The following is a 14,515-nucleotide window of genomic DNA, read 5'->3' on the forward strand; positions in this document are numbered from 1 at the left end:
TTTGACTAGATGATTATGATTTATGAATTTGACTAGATAATGATTTATGAATTTGACTTCATGATTGTATTGTATGCATTTGTCATGATAATTTATACGTATGTGCATGCATGGTAAATAATGAGAAAAGCAGGGTGGAAGATTCAAATGAGTAGCCAGCCAGTCTGGATTTTAAGTGGAAATTGACCACATTTTATCTTCCTTTTTGTGCTCCCTTGAACTTTTGTGAACCTTTGTCACCCCTCCTCTCATTGGTTTAAAATTTTAGTGACCCCCTCCCTCCGCGTCTCCTTCCGTGTAGCCCATTGGAGATTGGGTGTAATTGTAGGCAGTGTGTTGCCACATATATGTGAAAACTTTGTGAATTTAATTTTAGTGTCCCTCCGACAGCCGAACAAGAACAGTTTCCTCTCGTCACACACTCTTAAACACTCTATTTGTAAGTAAAAACTTGTGACTAAATAAATAAAGCTACCACCCAGTAACTATTGTGACCACACCACGTTCTTTACGCCGACACGGTCACATTTTACGCCACCACCGAGTTACATATTAGTCACAGTCACAAACACATCAAATACATACAGTCCTCGATAATAAACTACAGGACCCTACCACATATCCAAACGGCATCGAGATCCCAGAAAGGCAGGTGGTGAAGCTCTCCTCAGTTTTTCGGGAATTAGAAATAATTCCCGCAAATAGTACCATTAACACAATATCCGTGACAGATTACGAATCCTGATTAATTCCAAATGTGATTACCAGGATTCGTAATTAATCCTCAATCTGGATTATTTACTCTGTTTTATTATCAAATCACGCTAGTTTGTCGGACGACATGTTGGGATTGCCAATGACGATTAAAGTGACATACTATGTAACCAAAAAATAATTACCACAACATATGCAAACTTTAACTTTACTGCGGTTGATATTATTCTTTATGGAAATAAAAGTCATTAATCACGAAAATAATCATGATTGCTAATAGTAATACGTAATTCTGCCTTTTCGCGAAAGCATGGATTAATCAATGCAAACATGAATTAATCACAAGATAAGAAGGTAATCACACTCCATATGATCTTGATCTTGTGGTTAATCCATAATTTTTAATCCACCTTCCAAAACAAAATAGTCACCCAGCTCTGTTGTACCAGATACCTAAATATGTACATAGATATATGCGTCTTGGGATGGCAAACAAATAATCAAGTTTTTGGAAGGGTCTCTCAGAAACATTCTTCATGAATGCATTCATAAATTGATTAAAGTTGGAACACACAATTATAAATATTTGAATCGATTCAGACTAACTTGATTGATTATTATGGCGTAGGAGGAGATACTATGCACCTTCTGTTCTCAATTTTTGAGGCCCTTTGCACTCTTGAAAACTGTTCTCTTCATATAAAAGTAAATGGACTCTTGTGACAAAATACAGTCGGGAAAATGTATTTATTGCCCAAATCGATTTTGTTACTTGAATTTGGAATTTTTCTTTAGATTAGTAACATTAATATACTGATCTCGTAGAGTATTCCTATAATCGATACATATGTTCATATGTAAATAATTGTACTTATTTTATATAGTAAAATATTTAAGGAATAGTTATTTCGTAGTGTTAAATTCTCATCTCAACAACTTCAATCATCCTTGACTCCGCCACCCCATTGCTTACACAGGCCGCAGAAACGTGCAAAACCCGATTCGTATCAATTTCCATCATCACCTCGATTGTTTCCAGATTTGCCTCCGCGGGAGGGATCCCATTTAGATAAAAGTCGCCCAACTTATGGTTCTCGACCGCTTTCGCCGCCTCCCCTTGAAATATCGAGACAAGAACGGAGGTCTGTTGATCATTCGCCGTTCGAAACTGTGCCCTCGTTACGTTTGGGATGGGAGTATTTTTGGGAATGACGACAGAGTAATCGCCACCCCAAACTTCTACCCCATACGACATCTGCGTCACGGTGGTGACGTGTTGATAGTCTGGGGAACCCCGGCGGATACTACCCGTCAGCATGGCCACCCTCATGGCCGCACCATGAGCCACAATTTGGTCAGGATCAATCGACATTTGAATGATGGTCCGATTACCAAAAAACTTCTTCAGCATGGCCTGAACTTTGGGAATTCGGGTCGAACCCCCGACCATGACTACCTCCTTGATCTGACCCTTATCCACCCTGGCCGCCTCCAGACAAGCGTGCGTCTTTTGAATGGCAAGCTGGAAAAGGGACTTGTTCATGTCTTCGAATTGATCTCGAGTTATACTGACGTCCAAGTCCACGTGGAGGGTCTGACCCTTACCATCCTGAAGCTTAAAACAGTCCAATTTGACGGCCGTTTGCATCGCGGAGCTGAGGACTTTCTTTGCTTTCTCACATGCCAACTTAAGCCTTTGGAGTTGCCCTTTGTCAGAAATTATTACCGTGCCATGCTTCAGCTTAATTTGAGCAAGAATGAATTGCATCATGTTTTGATCAAAGTCCTCCCCACCAAGATTTCTGTGCCCATCTTGGCTAATAATGTTTGACTTTCCCTTGGCCATCTTGACTACGGCGACGTCAAACGTGCCCCCACCCAGGTCAAAGGTTAGGACGTACTTGCAGTCCAAATTAACGTTGAGCTTATTATATGCAATTACCGCAGCGACCGGCTCCGAGATAATTTCAAGCACGCGAAGACCCGCCGCCTCACCGGCCAGCTTGGTAGCCGTGATCTGTTTCTCAGTAAAATATGCGGGCACGGTGATAACAACGCTTTTTATTTGGCCAACTAAATTTAACCTTTTCTCAGCCTCGGAGCGGAGCCCTTTAAGAAGTTCGGACGCAACGTGCGGTGCGGATACGAGAGTATACTTGGTTTTACTATTTTCCGGACAAAATATCTTGATCTTGGGTTCACCCCCGTCATTGACTACTGCGAATGGCCAGTTGCTGATGTTTTTCTGCAACTCGGGATCCGAAAATTCCCTACCTATCATCCGCTTTGCGTCGTAGGCTACGCTCTCCGAATGCGAATAGGAGCCTTCCTTAACAGAGTCGCCAAAACCTAGGGTATGCCCATGCTCGTTGAACCTGACATAGCTCGGGGTGGTGGGTAGCCCGTCACCATTGGCGACTGTTTTAACACAACCCGCCTCATAGATGGCGACACAGGAATAAGTGGTGCCAAGGTCGATCCCGATCCCCTCCACGGTCGGATAATTCATGTCGTTTCGTTGGACAAAGGTGGAATACAGAATTTCTAGTCGGCAATCAAATTCTCTAACCTTCTCCGGAGAGAATATCTTCCTTTCTAGGAGAATATGAGACCTAACTACGTTGTGCTCCCCACGAAGAACATTATCTCCTAAGAAGCAGTTTGTGTCGAGGCGTAAATTCATTTCTTTACAGTACTCTTTCTCCCCGTGTTTGAAATTGTCGTCCTGCTCGCCTAATAGGTTTTCGAACTCGGGAGAAACATTCTCATCAAAAGTGGCCTGTATAATGTTTTTCAGAATACCGATATGACTAATGCATAGTGGGTCGCTAGGGCCGGAAAAAAATTTCTGAAATTTTTTAACGGCCTCGCGTAAATAACGGGCATGCATTTTACGGAGGTCTTCCACGTTTGCGACCTGCTCTACCACCTCGGACATTTCATTGTCATACTCGTTGCTTACGACGTCCTGGAATCGTTTGATGGAAAGTGGCCTACGGCGTTGATAGCTTGTCAGGATATTGTCGAATTCGTTGGACACCTCTGACCGAAAATCGTCAAGAAGGCCGTGATTTTTTGTTTGTTGGTCAGAGTCAGACCTTAAATTTACCTCGGCTTCGTACACTTTATCATCGTGCAGTGCCCTAAGTTCGGAATCGCTGCGTATTACCTTGTCCATCATGAGCCAGTTCTTATCATGTTTGTACTTTGACATTGCGACCTCAATCAGATTCTTCTTACGGTCACAAATATCTCTTTGATGCTGCCGGAACTTTTCTTTGATGCTTGAAAAGGATGAGGCCAATTTCTTATACATATACGCCTGGAATTCGGTTGTTTCCTGTTGCAAGTTTTCTCTAGCGGATGACGTTAGCTGGCACCATTTTTTCTGAAGATCCTCTGGTGTGTACAGATTATCAAAATCTCTAATCGTTTCATCCTCAATGTACTTGATTATCTGATTGACTGCGGATTTTTGAACTCGTTCTCGTAAACCCTTATACACTTCGTTTATTTGACGCTCAAATTCTATGTAGAATTCTTCAAATTCATTAGGATTTTCGAAGTTTTCTTTCCTGGCGGTAAGGTCGTTTGATATTTCTTCAAACGCATTTTCGTGAATTTCCTTTAATTCTTGCGAACACATTGAAGGGTTGTCGGTCATTGCCTTGGACAATTTATCAACATACTCCTTGGCAAACTGGGCGGGCTGGAGATAATGGTTGTCGTCGTCAGAAGCAATGTCATCATTAACGGAATTCTTAAGGGAATTATTTAATTTTCTTCCAGGCGCTTGCATGGGTAAATTTGTCGTGTCCATTTTTTAGTTGTTGTGCGTTGCTAATAATTAATATCAAACTTAAATGAGCATAATTTGCGAGTGACAAAGTACTTTGTGACCTTCCTCAGCATATAAATAGTTAGGTGTTTACCAAATTCTGCACCGAATTATCGTCTTGGAATTATAACGAAATCTCCTTAACCCATAGATTGATTGGCTTCTCCTGTTATGCAAATGGTTGATGTGTTATCAGATTAGTAAATCTGCATACGTAATTATGCAATAATAAAAATGTACAGAGGGAACGTCCATATTTTGCGTGAAAAAATTATCGGGGAATTATTTTGGTTCTTGTGTCTTACTTCAGTTGAGCGTAACATTAGTGAGATACAGATTGGATGTATGGGTGGTCAATAAATTAAAATTTTTTCTCCGTTCTCAAAAGTGTATGACGTACTAGATATTAGAAATCAGGTGATGCCGATGCCGTCCAAATGAGCGTAGAAACCTATAAATTAATTCAATCGTTGATTTTTATCGTGTTCTCACATACTTGGAATCCCTTCTAAATAATAATTAGTTCTAATAATTAAGAAACGACAGTACGGATTTGACATTAAAATTGCATCTTAAATTAAAAATTATCAAAGCGGGAACTAAAATTGTTTTAGATTTGGATGGTAATTCTAGTCAATATTTGAATACTTACGTAATATGATTGATTTTGTCGCCAGCAAATGTTACCAACTCGCCCGGTCAGCAATGACTAAACAAGTAATTTTTTACTGAACAGCTGCAGCAAAATTCATTTGCAACTTCAAATCTGTCTGTATCGATACTGGGATTATTCGTCACTTCCTTGTACTCAATGTACATAGTTCTGGATATAAAAAATTGACAGGAGTTTAGTTGTAGCGTCTCTGCGGTTCATTAACCCCAAAAGTGACCGGCGACGTTATTACCGGCAATAAATATCTACAGTATTATAAGGTTTATCAGCCACTGGACGCCAACCCAAGTGATCTGTTATCAGTCACTCCACTCGAATCATGTTGGTTTATCTGGAGAGTTCGTTCACTGAACAAAAGCTAAGTGATTGTGACTCCTCTCCTTGATTGAAAACTGATGTTTATGTACCAACTAATACGGACGCTACACAGGTAAGGTTATTTATTTGTACATACTTCATGCAAAACTAGGCATTTACAAACATAAGTGCAATCGCACATGACAGTTCTTGCTTGTGGCGTCTGCTTGTGTAAATGCCATCCACCTTGCTGAAAACAAGTATGTCTACAAACTGGTAGTGATGGGTATTACAAAGCATTTTTTGTTATCTGTCTCTCCACGCGAGGCTTTGTCTCAATTCTTGTTGGATGGAGTGAAGCCGTCATCCATCCAACCCTCCTCATCCTGGGGTGAATAACTCGTCTGTCACTGTCAAGCAGTTTTGACTCTTGTACAAGCAGCCGATAACGAAGAACTGCGTACCTGCCCTGATCTACGAAAAAGTATTCCCTTGCTTAAAATGCAACAAAGTAAAACTTACGACTATAATGCGCTCCAAAACCTGAGTCAGCGTCTTCGTTGCATTAATCAAGAATGCATACAGAAAATAGAGGAAATGAAGGAGCCATGCGGAGTTTACATTAAGGAGGTTAATAAGGGTAACAATAACTTGCAGTTATGATCAAATTAACAAGGTGGTCAACAATTACCGCAGCCTTTTTTAATTTTGAATGCAATAAATGTAACCAGTGTTTGTAATTTTTTCATATGGTGTGACCATTTTATAACCACCTTCTATTTCAACCATCCTATTAGCCATTAATAATCTACGTATTTACTAATTTAGTTCGCCTGGCACATCGATTGGATCAGGTGGCCAAGACGGTGACAGAGTTGGAAGGTCAGATAGCTACAAAGAGCGGGTTCCACTATACCGTCGCGTATCGCGAGATGGTGACACATGCTGCTAAGATAACAAAGGAATTGGACTCCTTACTTCCTGATGATGATGACCTACGGAACTCACGTCTTGTCCTGCTAAAACGGGTTGAAACTGCCTTGAATGGAGCAAAATTAAAAATTATTAAGGGACACGCTGATGGACAACCGTGTAGAGGGTGCGAAGTTCAGCACATTTAGGTTCCAAACTATCACACATAATGCGAGTTGAATAAAGATAAATGTGCATAAAAATAAACTAAAATGACAATTAATTTTCGGGAATTATTTATTTCGACGAATAAAAATACGTACGTAATAACATGCATGTTTACCTAGGGCAAATTTGTATCGATTGAAATCAAGTACATTAATTTATTTATTCATGTTTTCCAACATAATTTGAATATGTAAGTTGGCTGATATTTGATTCATGTTGTAAGACTGGTTGGAGTGCCCGGTCCCAACAAGTTTTGTACACGTGGGACGATTACAGGTTTCAAAGCCCCTGGGAGAAGGGTGGTCTTAAATTGGGTGATCAGCTCTGAGCGGATAGATTTGCTTTCATGGGCGAAAGCATAAGTCCCTCCGGATGACGATGCGATTTCACGAATGTTGTTAAAGTCGACATCTTTGCCAATCCCGATCGTGAAACATCGCCACCTTTGCCGATTATGGGCAACGAGCTCAATCGTTTCTTTTGGCTGGGAAACCTAATAAATAGGAAATCTATGTGAGGGATGGATTAACCACATCTAACAACGGGGCTCATATAATGTTCAACCCAGACTATTATTTTTTGACCAGCTCAGGATCAAAAGCCAACTTGTTAAAAAATCGGTCAGTGCCACAGTTTAACAAAATTCAGAGCTTTAAGGGCGTCAAACGGTCAGGAAATTGTCTTACGGACTCTGCGCCTGGCGGCTACTGGTCAGTTTTTTGCTCGAATTTGCTGAATTTTGCGCATCAGCGCAATTTACCCACACTAAATGTTGCTACTACAGGGTTGGTGTCTCAAACTTTGGAGTAAGTCACAAGTTGTCGGCCCCGGATTTCGATCTCCTATTGGATATGTTGTGGTACTGCATTAGTGTAGAAAATGTGAAGGAGGGCTCCATGAGCCCATTTACGCTCGTCACACCCCCACAAGGGCGACCAACCCCGTAGAGTTGCCGTACTCGACAAAAATCGAGTTTTGGTCAGATTTGGAACTTGTTTGAAATTTTCAATATTTTGGAAGATTTTCTGACCAAGCGTATATATTAAAAAAATTCGAAATTTCAAAAAAGTTGATTTTGCTATTCGATATGATGAAGCAACTATGTGGGAGCACAAAAATGTAAATTTCTTCCAAATCTAACAAAACTCGATGTTTGGCGATGATTTTAGTGAGACAACTCTGGAGGTTTGGGCGCCTTCGGGGTGGCGGGCGTAAATGGGTTTTACCCTCCTTCAGTTTTTCTACACTCATATATACAACATAGGCTAAGGAGATCAAAATCGGGCGCCGACAACCTGGGACCTTCTTAGCCAGTTGAACGGAACCTTGGTTGAACGTGGTTTGAATTGCAAGTAAAGTATGCACACACCTGTCCATCTGTAATTATGTAAAGTTGTCTCAGGTGTGCAGGGACAGGTTTGCTTGACAAGATATCTTGCAAGACTGGGAAAAGGTTGGTGTATCCCATTGCATTAATTCCTATAAGTTCAGATGAGACGGGAATAAGAGTAAAAATTAGTGGCGACACTAAATGACTGAATTAGTTACCCTAAAAACTAAACCCTACGCTGAACTAAATGCTTTCCCTAAGATTATCAATAACTATCCCTATTTATCTTACCACAAATAAAGAAGAAAGGTATCCTTATTATGGCACAATTGCATAGAAACTCACCATCCAAAAACTTCTTGGCGATGCAAATGTTTTCTTGAGTGTATGGTTGTGATGCTTCAAAAATCATTGAATGGGTTCCATTAAAGGCAACCACATTGAAGAAACAGCTTACAGGGAGGGACTGGAGGGCAAACTAGGTGACCAATTAACAAGACATGGCTTAGTTTGTAAGGCGTGACTGTTGTAATAATGGTATAAAATGAAATAGGAATTTTTATGGAGTCAAACGTTCATATCGCAAAATTTGCTCCATTTTTGCAGATAAATTACCCGTAGTAAACTTAGAGACGAGTTCACTCCGTTTTTGAGATGATTTTTGAGATACCCCAAAATGAATATACCAAAACAACACCAGGTCAAAGTTTGATCAGATATAGTGAAAATAATTCATGGAATAATAATGTGACTTGAAATTTTTGACTAATTTTTGAAATATTTATCCACTGATTGGAGTAGAAATTGACGAATTTTAATTCTTACGTGTAGAGCCTGCTTGGCCAGAACAATTTTGTCTCCGTCCATGGAACTGGATCTGTCCAAGATAATTATAAATTCATATTTTTGATCGTCACATCGCAAATTGGGCTTTATAAAATCAGATTTTATCATTGCGGTTTTGCTATCCATTTTTTGAAATTTTTTTTATTCGACTAAGTATTTGAGAAGTAAAAACAAAATGTTGAGGTTAACTTGCTTCTGCTGCTCTTGTGCAAAAACACATTGGTGGAGGGAGCACACAGCAAAGATTTTGTTTACTCAATTCAATGACTTCTCCAGATTAGGGCTTGAACTCTTATCTACATCCAGACGTGGAGGGCATTTCTGTGTATTTTGCATACGCAAGTGAACGGCAATGCTTTATTTACCTATGGATCAATGCCTCTTCTGTTGTTTGATAAGTGTCAAATGCTTATGAGTTGAACTTTGCTACTTATAGACAGGTAAATTTTTTATTAGGTATGTAACTCTTTGACAATCTAAAAGGCAAAATATTTACGGGTCTTTACTCTCGCTGGGCGGGACATGACTAGGCAGATTTTGAGTAATCGCTGCATCACTTTTGCCTACTTATGTACATAATTATTTATGGACAATGAACCTTGTCTCATCCGGCATTTTACTTCCTCCTTGGGGAAATTTGTATTTATTAAAGACCTTCGTACATACATTAAAGTAAAGATCAATAGGAGGAACAAATACTAAATATAATCCGGACATAGAGCTTAGCAAGCTTTACATTCGCATCTTGGCTTGGTGTTCAGCAGCCGAGAAAAACTTGCTCGTTTCAAGGATATAACTTTGTTATTTACAATGTGATGGTGTAACGTGTAGCATTCAGATTTGGTGGTATTGTAAAATTATGTATTTAGTCCGAGTCAATGCAACCAACGTGTGTAAAGGCAGTTTGTGCGACAGTTGTAATTTCTTTAAAGATTTGAGGTCAAAGTTAAGGAAATTGGACGATTCTTAGAACGCAGAGGAATAAAACCGTTCTATTCGAACGAAAAAAATGTAAATTCCTGAACTTGTTCTTGAAATGTTTTGAAAACCCATTGCCCAAACTGCCTCAAGAAACGTTGGTTGAATTGTCCTGGACGATATAATTAAAACTTTCAACAAAATCAGACTGCAACGCTTTACACAGTCACATTGTTAGATATCGAACAATAATAATCCTATCGCTTTTGAGCATTAAATTCTTTCATTTTCTACGCACCTGAAAAGTTAGAACTCTGCATTTTTTATAAATTGTACGATATACTTGTGGTCGTATTCTGAATAGACTTAGGTGTGGTCAATGTTTAATTTTAAAAGGACCAAAGTGCACAAAAAAATTTAGGTTGATCTATTTGAGTGCAATTTGAGTGCCGAAATAATAATGCGTGAATTAAAATCTCGTAATAAGCTGAGATGCCAATATGTTGGCCCAAGAAGTCTAGTAGTGACGAAAAATTTTTAATTTAAAAACCACACCTTCCGCCGGTGTGGTTATTAGTTATTTATTTATTGTTAACGTAATTAAAGGTTTACAAATTTAGAATTGCACTTATGTCTTTTTAGAATTTTTATGCAGTTTGGTCTTTCTAAAATTAAGCGTCGATTGCACATATATAGGTCTTTTTAAAATTAGCTATCGACTGCACCTAAGCCTTTTTAGAATTAGTACGATGATGCACAGAAACTTGTTATGAACCAGCACCCGTCATTCATGTTGGGGGGATACCTTACATTTACCAATAAGGCAATTAAAGCTTCGTTAGATTCACACAAAACAACGCGTCTGCCAAACGTGGATCCTGATTCGACAGTTGCAAAACCTATCTGCAGCTATATAACTTCAAATTTCCGCCCCGATCCAATGGCGTCCATAAATACGAATAAACGGGATAATAAACAGGTAATTGCACACTAAATATTTTCGGTGTATGTAACAATAAACTCGAATAATTAAACTTTCTATTTTGCAAGTATTTTGCGGAAATTAATAGTCGACGGGTTGATTTTAGTTTAATCATCTCCTATATATGCAATTACAACATGATTTTGTCTGTGTTTTGTTTCCATTCTTTCACTTCACATCACATCACGTATAAACAAAAATTTGAGTTCTAACTCATTGGTATCTTTTTTACTGTAGACCAACAATTTACGTGGTAGCGTTGCAAGTAAGAACTTTCCTACAAAGTATTCTGCCCCACCGAGTGGACATCTATCTCGCTCCCGAATTTCACCGGATGAATCAAAAATTTCAACCCACCCTCCCGTCAAATTTCACAACGATTATGTAAACAATCTGTTTGTCTCACTTGGTCGTTTACAAGAAGAGGAAAGCAGATCCAAAAAATATCCAATGGATATATGGAGCATATGTGACCAGTGGGGAATCTCTAATATCCGAATTAAACTGGATGAGAATATCAATGCCACATTTCGTGGGTGGGCCACTGAGGGGTTCAGGTTTGGCCAGGATTTTTGTTTCGAAAACGCAATCGAACGCATATATTGGGAAATGTATCAGGAAAACCCTGATAATAGGAGATTATGTAACGAGTACCAGGATAGCTTAATACTTCGAAAGCGGAATAGAGTATTGATTGTTCGAGCTGCGATCGAAACACTTAAAGAATTTATGCAAGAGGTGAACCAAACATCTGGCAGTTCTAACCGCGATTACAGACTCAGTATAGCATCAAGTAATCGCCAACTTTTAGCTTCAGAAACTTTCCTATATATTGTTCGCAACCCGAATCCAAATCGTCAGGACTTTCAGTTTTACCAACGTCTAATTCAGACTGGTTCGGAGGCTTTGTTTTCCCAATTTTATGCAACTATGGTCCATGATTTAATTTCCGAATGCTTCACCGAACTACAAAAGAGGGTAGATGTAAATTTCATGCATTGTTTGAAATACCTCAAAATCGCGCAGGAACTGGGAAATAAGTACATCAGGACCTTGCGTAGCTTCAGGTACTGTAGAAACGGTATAAATATCATAAATGATGAACTGTTGCAAAATTTCGTTGCGCTGGTGGATGTTAGTATTGACACTTTTTCAAGTCGAATTTTTCAGTCGCTTGATGAAATGCAGGAATACGCCGATAAGAAAATGATGTCCTTAGTTGCAAAGTATAACGAGGGTATGCTCGCACATGTATCTACGAACGAAAACAGCATTGTTACGGCCCACAAGAAAATGTGCAGCGATGCAATAACCATGTTTTTTATGGAGTTAGAGAATTGTAAACATTGCACGGCAGAACTAAGAGAGTACTTTGTTACCAAGCTTAAACTACGTTTGGACGCAGATTTCGCAATTCATTTGGAAAGGTGCAAAGCAAGAAAAATTGAACGCCATTCCGCTGAAGTGGTTGAGCCTGGTTGGGATACTTACGCAATAATTTATTTGGAATTAGACAAAATATCCTTTGTCTTTGTGTCCAATGAGGAGGGATATCATCAAAGGAATATTAAACAAATTAAGGGTTCCGAACATGTCATAATTACCAAGGACAATGAAGCCTTTGTTGGAGATTTAGTCACGTTTTCTAGCCAAAGGATCGATAGGAAAAAATTAGTCCAGTCGTTACTCTCGTGTAGGGAGAAAAAAGCCGACACAGAATTATTTTTTGCCATCCTATTTAAACACATTGTCCAGCTGAGGGGTGACCACGTGGTGGACAAACTTGTGCTCATATTAACACAAAATTTTACTTGCACGTTTTCGACCTTGGTCCAGAATGCCCTTGAAACAGCACACGTAAAGGATTCTATCGTAATTAATGACGCTTATAACCTACCAGTTAGCAAAAAGGTGGGCAAATACAACCACGAACTAGACAGGTGCTTCTCCTCTTGCCTCTTTGTTCTTCATGAAACACGTTTTGAAAAGGGCCGTTTGGATGAGAAGGTACTGTCTTATTTTGACCTGCATGAGCGCAGGCTTCGAATGACGATATCCCACATGGACTCAAAGTCACGGGCAGAATCCAAGAAAATTTATGTAACAAACTTTCTAACGCGAAGAATCAATTTTAAAATATTGAAAACAAGCACAATTTCTTTTTCTGAAGTGATTGACAAAAGGGAGGAAAATTATCTTGGATATCTTGAGGTGAAAGGTCAAACTAAGAATGCTACTTGTACCTTCTCCTGTCACATTTCACCTAGTCTAAACTTCGGTGTTAGAGTTGAAGAAAGGGACGATTGTTCTATTTCGTGGACTCGAACGACACGAAAGAACCAGCGGGAGGACAGTGTAAGAATTAAAAATAATAGGGCAGAACTTGAGAAGGTATCGTTTTCAAAGGACATGGTACCAAATCCGGTACAAATTTTGAAGAATGTTGTTCTTCGAGTTGAGCACAATTTGAGGCATCATCCAGGCTTGAAACAATTTACGGTTAATCGCATTACAAAAGAGGTGGTGGCTGCGGAGGAAATAATTAAAGATGCGGGTGACCCCGATCGGATTCAAGATAAGATAAAGCTATTAGAAAAGTCGATACCGCTTTGGTTTAAAAGTGTTTAAAGATTGTTACAGTCTTACGTAAAGATGTTACCCTTTTGGAAAGAATCAAAATTATGTTCGTGTTAAACTATACTAAACGCAAAGTAACTTGCCTCTTTGTATAGTTAACATTACGCTGGTTTTATCATAATTTACTTAATCATTTACATAGTTACTTTCCAGAAAGTAACATTATTTTTAACTATGTATAAGTTACAAAATTATGTTGTAGCATGTGTAATAAAAAACGCAACTGTTGCAACGTAACTGTTGCGTTGCATGCAAATTTTTATCGATATCTATACATATTTACGACTATTTATAGAGTGGCCATTAAAATTGTGTTATCAGAAACTGGGTTTTATGCAGAGAATTGGCTAGATTTTATGCAGTAAAATTTATGCCGAAACAATTTGTGCACAAAATATGCAGAATTATACATAATTGTCCTAAACCTTTCTGCAGAATATTTATATCTGTCAGAAGTTTTATGCAGAATCGTTCATACTTTTTCTTCACAAGCCATTGTTCCGGCTACTTGTGTAGAATTATGTCAAATTCGACATACGATTTTCACCCCTAACTCAATTCGGCTTGAGAAAAAAAAATACGTGACGATTCGTTTAAAAATTGGTTAGAGTGTAACTTATCTTGGAGTTTGATATGGAATTTCATAAATTATTCAACACGTAAAATGCATTATTTGGTAGTGGATTTGCACCAAGCAAATTTTTGTTCTTTAATGTTTGACAATGTATTAAGTATTTATGTAAATAATATATTTACCCGAAACCTACCATACATACATACATACATGCATACATGTTATATGTTTCACTATTGATTAATCAGTGATAAAAATAAAATATAAGAAAATAAAAATAGCTTTAAAATTTTTATTATTCTTGCATTTATTTACTTTAAAATATTCTTAAAAATATATATCCTGGACATCAATACATTAAGGAGAGGTGGTCAATTCCGACGCCGAAATTCTGATTTGGCATTTCTCCCAAAATATATAAATTTTAAGCTTTCGTAAGAAATTACATATATTTAAGCAAAAAATCACATGTTTGCAAAATGACATTGGATTAATTTTTCATCATTAACAGAAATTCACACTTCGGTGAAAATCTGGACACATGAACTTGGTTAAGTTTGAAGGCA

General features: G+C 38.5%; 4 protein-coding genes across 8 annotated transcripts; 2 read left to right on the forward strand and 2 right to left on the reverse strand.

Annotated features, from left to right (window-relative positions):
• Positions 1–1,442: 1,442 nt before the first annotated feature.
• Positions 1,443–5,502, reverse strand: LOC110861692 (ribosome-associated molecular chaperone sks2). Of its 3 annotated transcripts, none has more exons than XM_035844895.1 (4): positions 5,205–5,502; positions 4,793–5,003; positions 4,647–4,718; positions 1,443–4,554 (listed from the first exon to the last, which is right to left on the reverse strand). In XM_035844895.1, exon 4 carries the CDS (start codon positions 4,532–4,534, stop codon positions 1,631–1,633), a length of 2,904 nt encoding a protein of 967 aa, XP_035700788.1. In that variant the 5' UTR covers positions 4,535–4,554; positions 4,647–4,718; positions 4,793–5,003; positions 5,205–5,502; the 3' UTR covers positions 1,443–1,630. The 3 variants fall into 3 exon arrangements, with proteins under 3 accessions (XP_035700788.1, XP_021966506.1, XP_035700787.1); XM_022110814.2 differs by having other exon boundaries at positions 4,953–5,003; positions 5,205–5,501; XM_035844894.1 differs by having other exon boundaries at positions 4,647–5,003.
• A 201-nt stretch (positions 5,503–5,703) lies between these two features.
• On the forward strand, positions 5,704–6,764 carry LOC110861696. Its single transcript, XM_022110820.2, has 2 exons — positions 5,704–6,162; positions 6,351–6,764. The coding sequence occupies exons 1-2, from the start codon at positions 6,024–6,026 to the stop codon at positions 6,641–6,643; spliced, it is 432 nt and encodes a 143-aa protein (XP_021966512.1). The 5' UTR covers positions 5,704–6,023; the 3' UTR covers positions 6,644–6,764.
• On the reverse strand, positions 6,723–9,066 carry LOC110861695 (von Willebrand factor A domain-containing protein 5A). Its single transcript, XM_022110819.2, has 4 exons — positions 8,818–9,066; positions 8,338–8,470; positions 8,032–8,141; positions 6,723–7,155 (listed from the first exon to the last, which is right to left on the reverse strand). The coding sequence occupies exons 1-4, from the start codon at positions 8,962–8,964 to the stop codon at positions 6,874–6,876; spliced, it is 672 nt and encodes a 223-aa protein (XP_021966511.1). The 5' UTR covers positions 8,965–9,066; the 3' UTR covers positions 6,723–6,873.
• Positions 9,067–9,594: 528 nt separating this feature from the next.
• On the forward strand, positions 9,595–14,183 carry LOC118433227. Of its 3 annotated transcripts, none has more exons than XM_035844927.1 (3): positions 9,595–10,126; positions 10,496–10,735; positions 10,976–14,183. In XM_035844927.1, the coding sequence occupies exons 2-3, from the start codon at positions 10,526–10,528 to the stop codon at positions 13,364–13,366; spliced, it is 2,601 nt and encodes an 866-aa protein (XP_035700820.1). In that variant the 5' UTR covers positions 9,595–10,126; positions 10,496–10,525; the 3' UTR covers positions 13,367–14,183. The 3 variants fall into 3 exon arrangements, with proteins under 3 accessions (XP_035700820.1, XP_035700821.1, XP_035700819.1); XM_035844928.1 differs by having other exon boundaries at positions 9,595–10,061; positions 10,517–10,735; XM_035844926.1 differs by having other exon boundaries at positions 9,595–10,735.
• Positions 14,184–14,515: the final 332 nt, after the last annotated feature.

The sequence above is a fragment of the Folsomia candida genome, unplaced genomic scaffold (genome assembly GCF_002217175.1).
Source record: "Folsomia candida strain VU population unplaced genomic scaffold, ASM221717v1 Fcan01_Sc044, whole genome shotgun sequence".
NCBI lineage: Eukaryota > Metazoa > Arthropoda > Collembola > Entomobryomorpha > Isotomidae > Folsomia > Folsomia candida.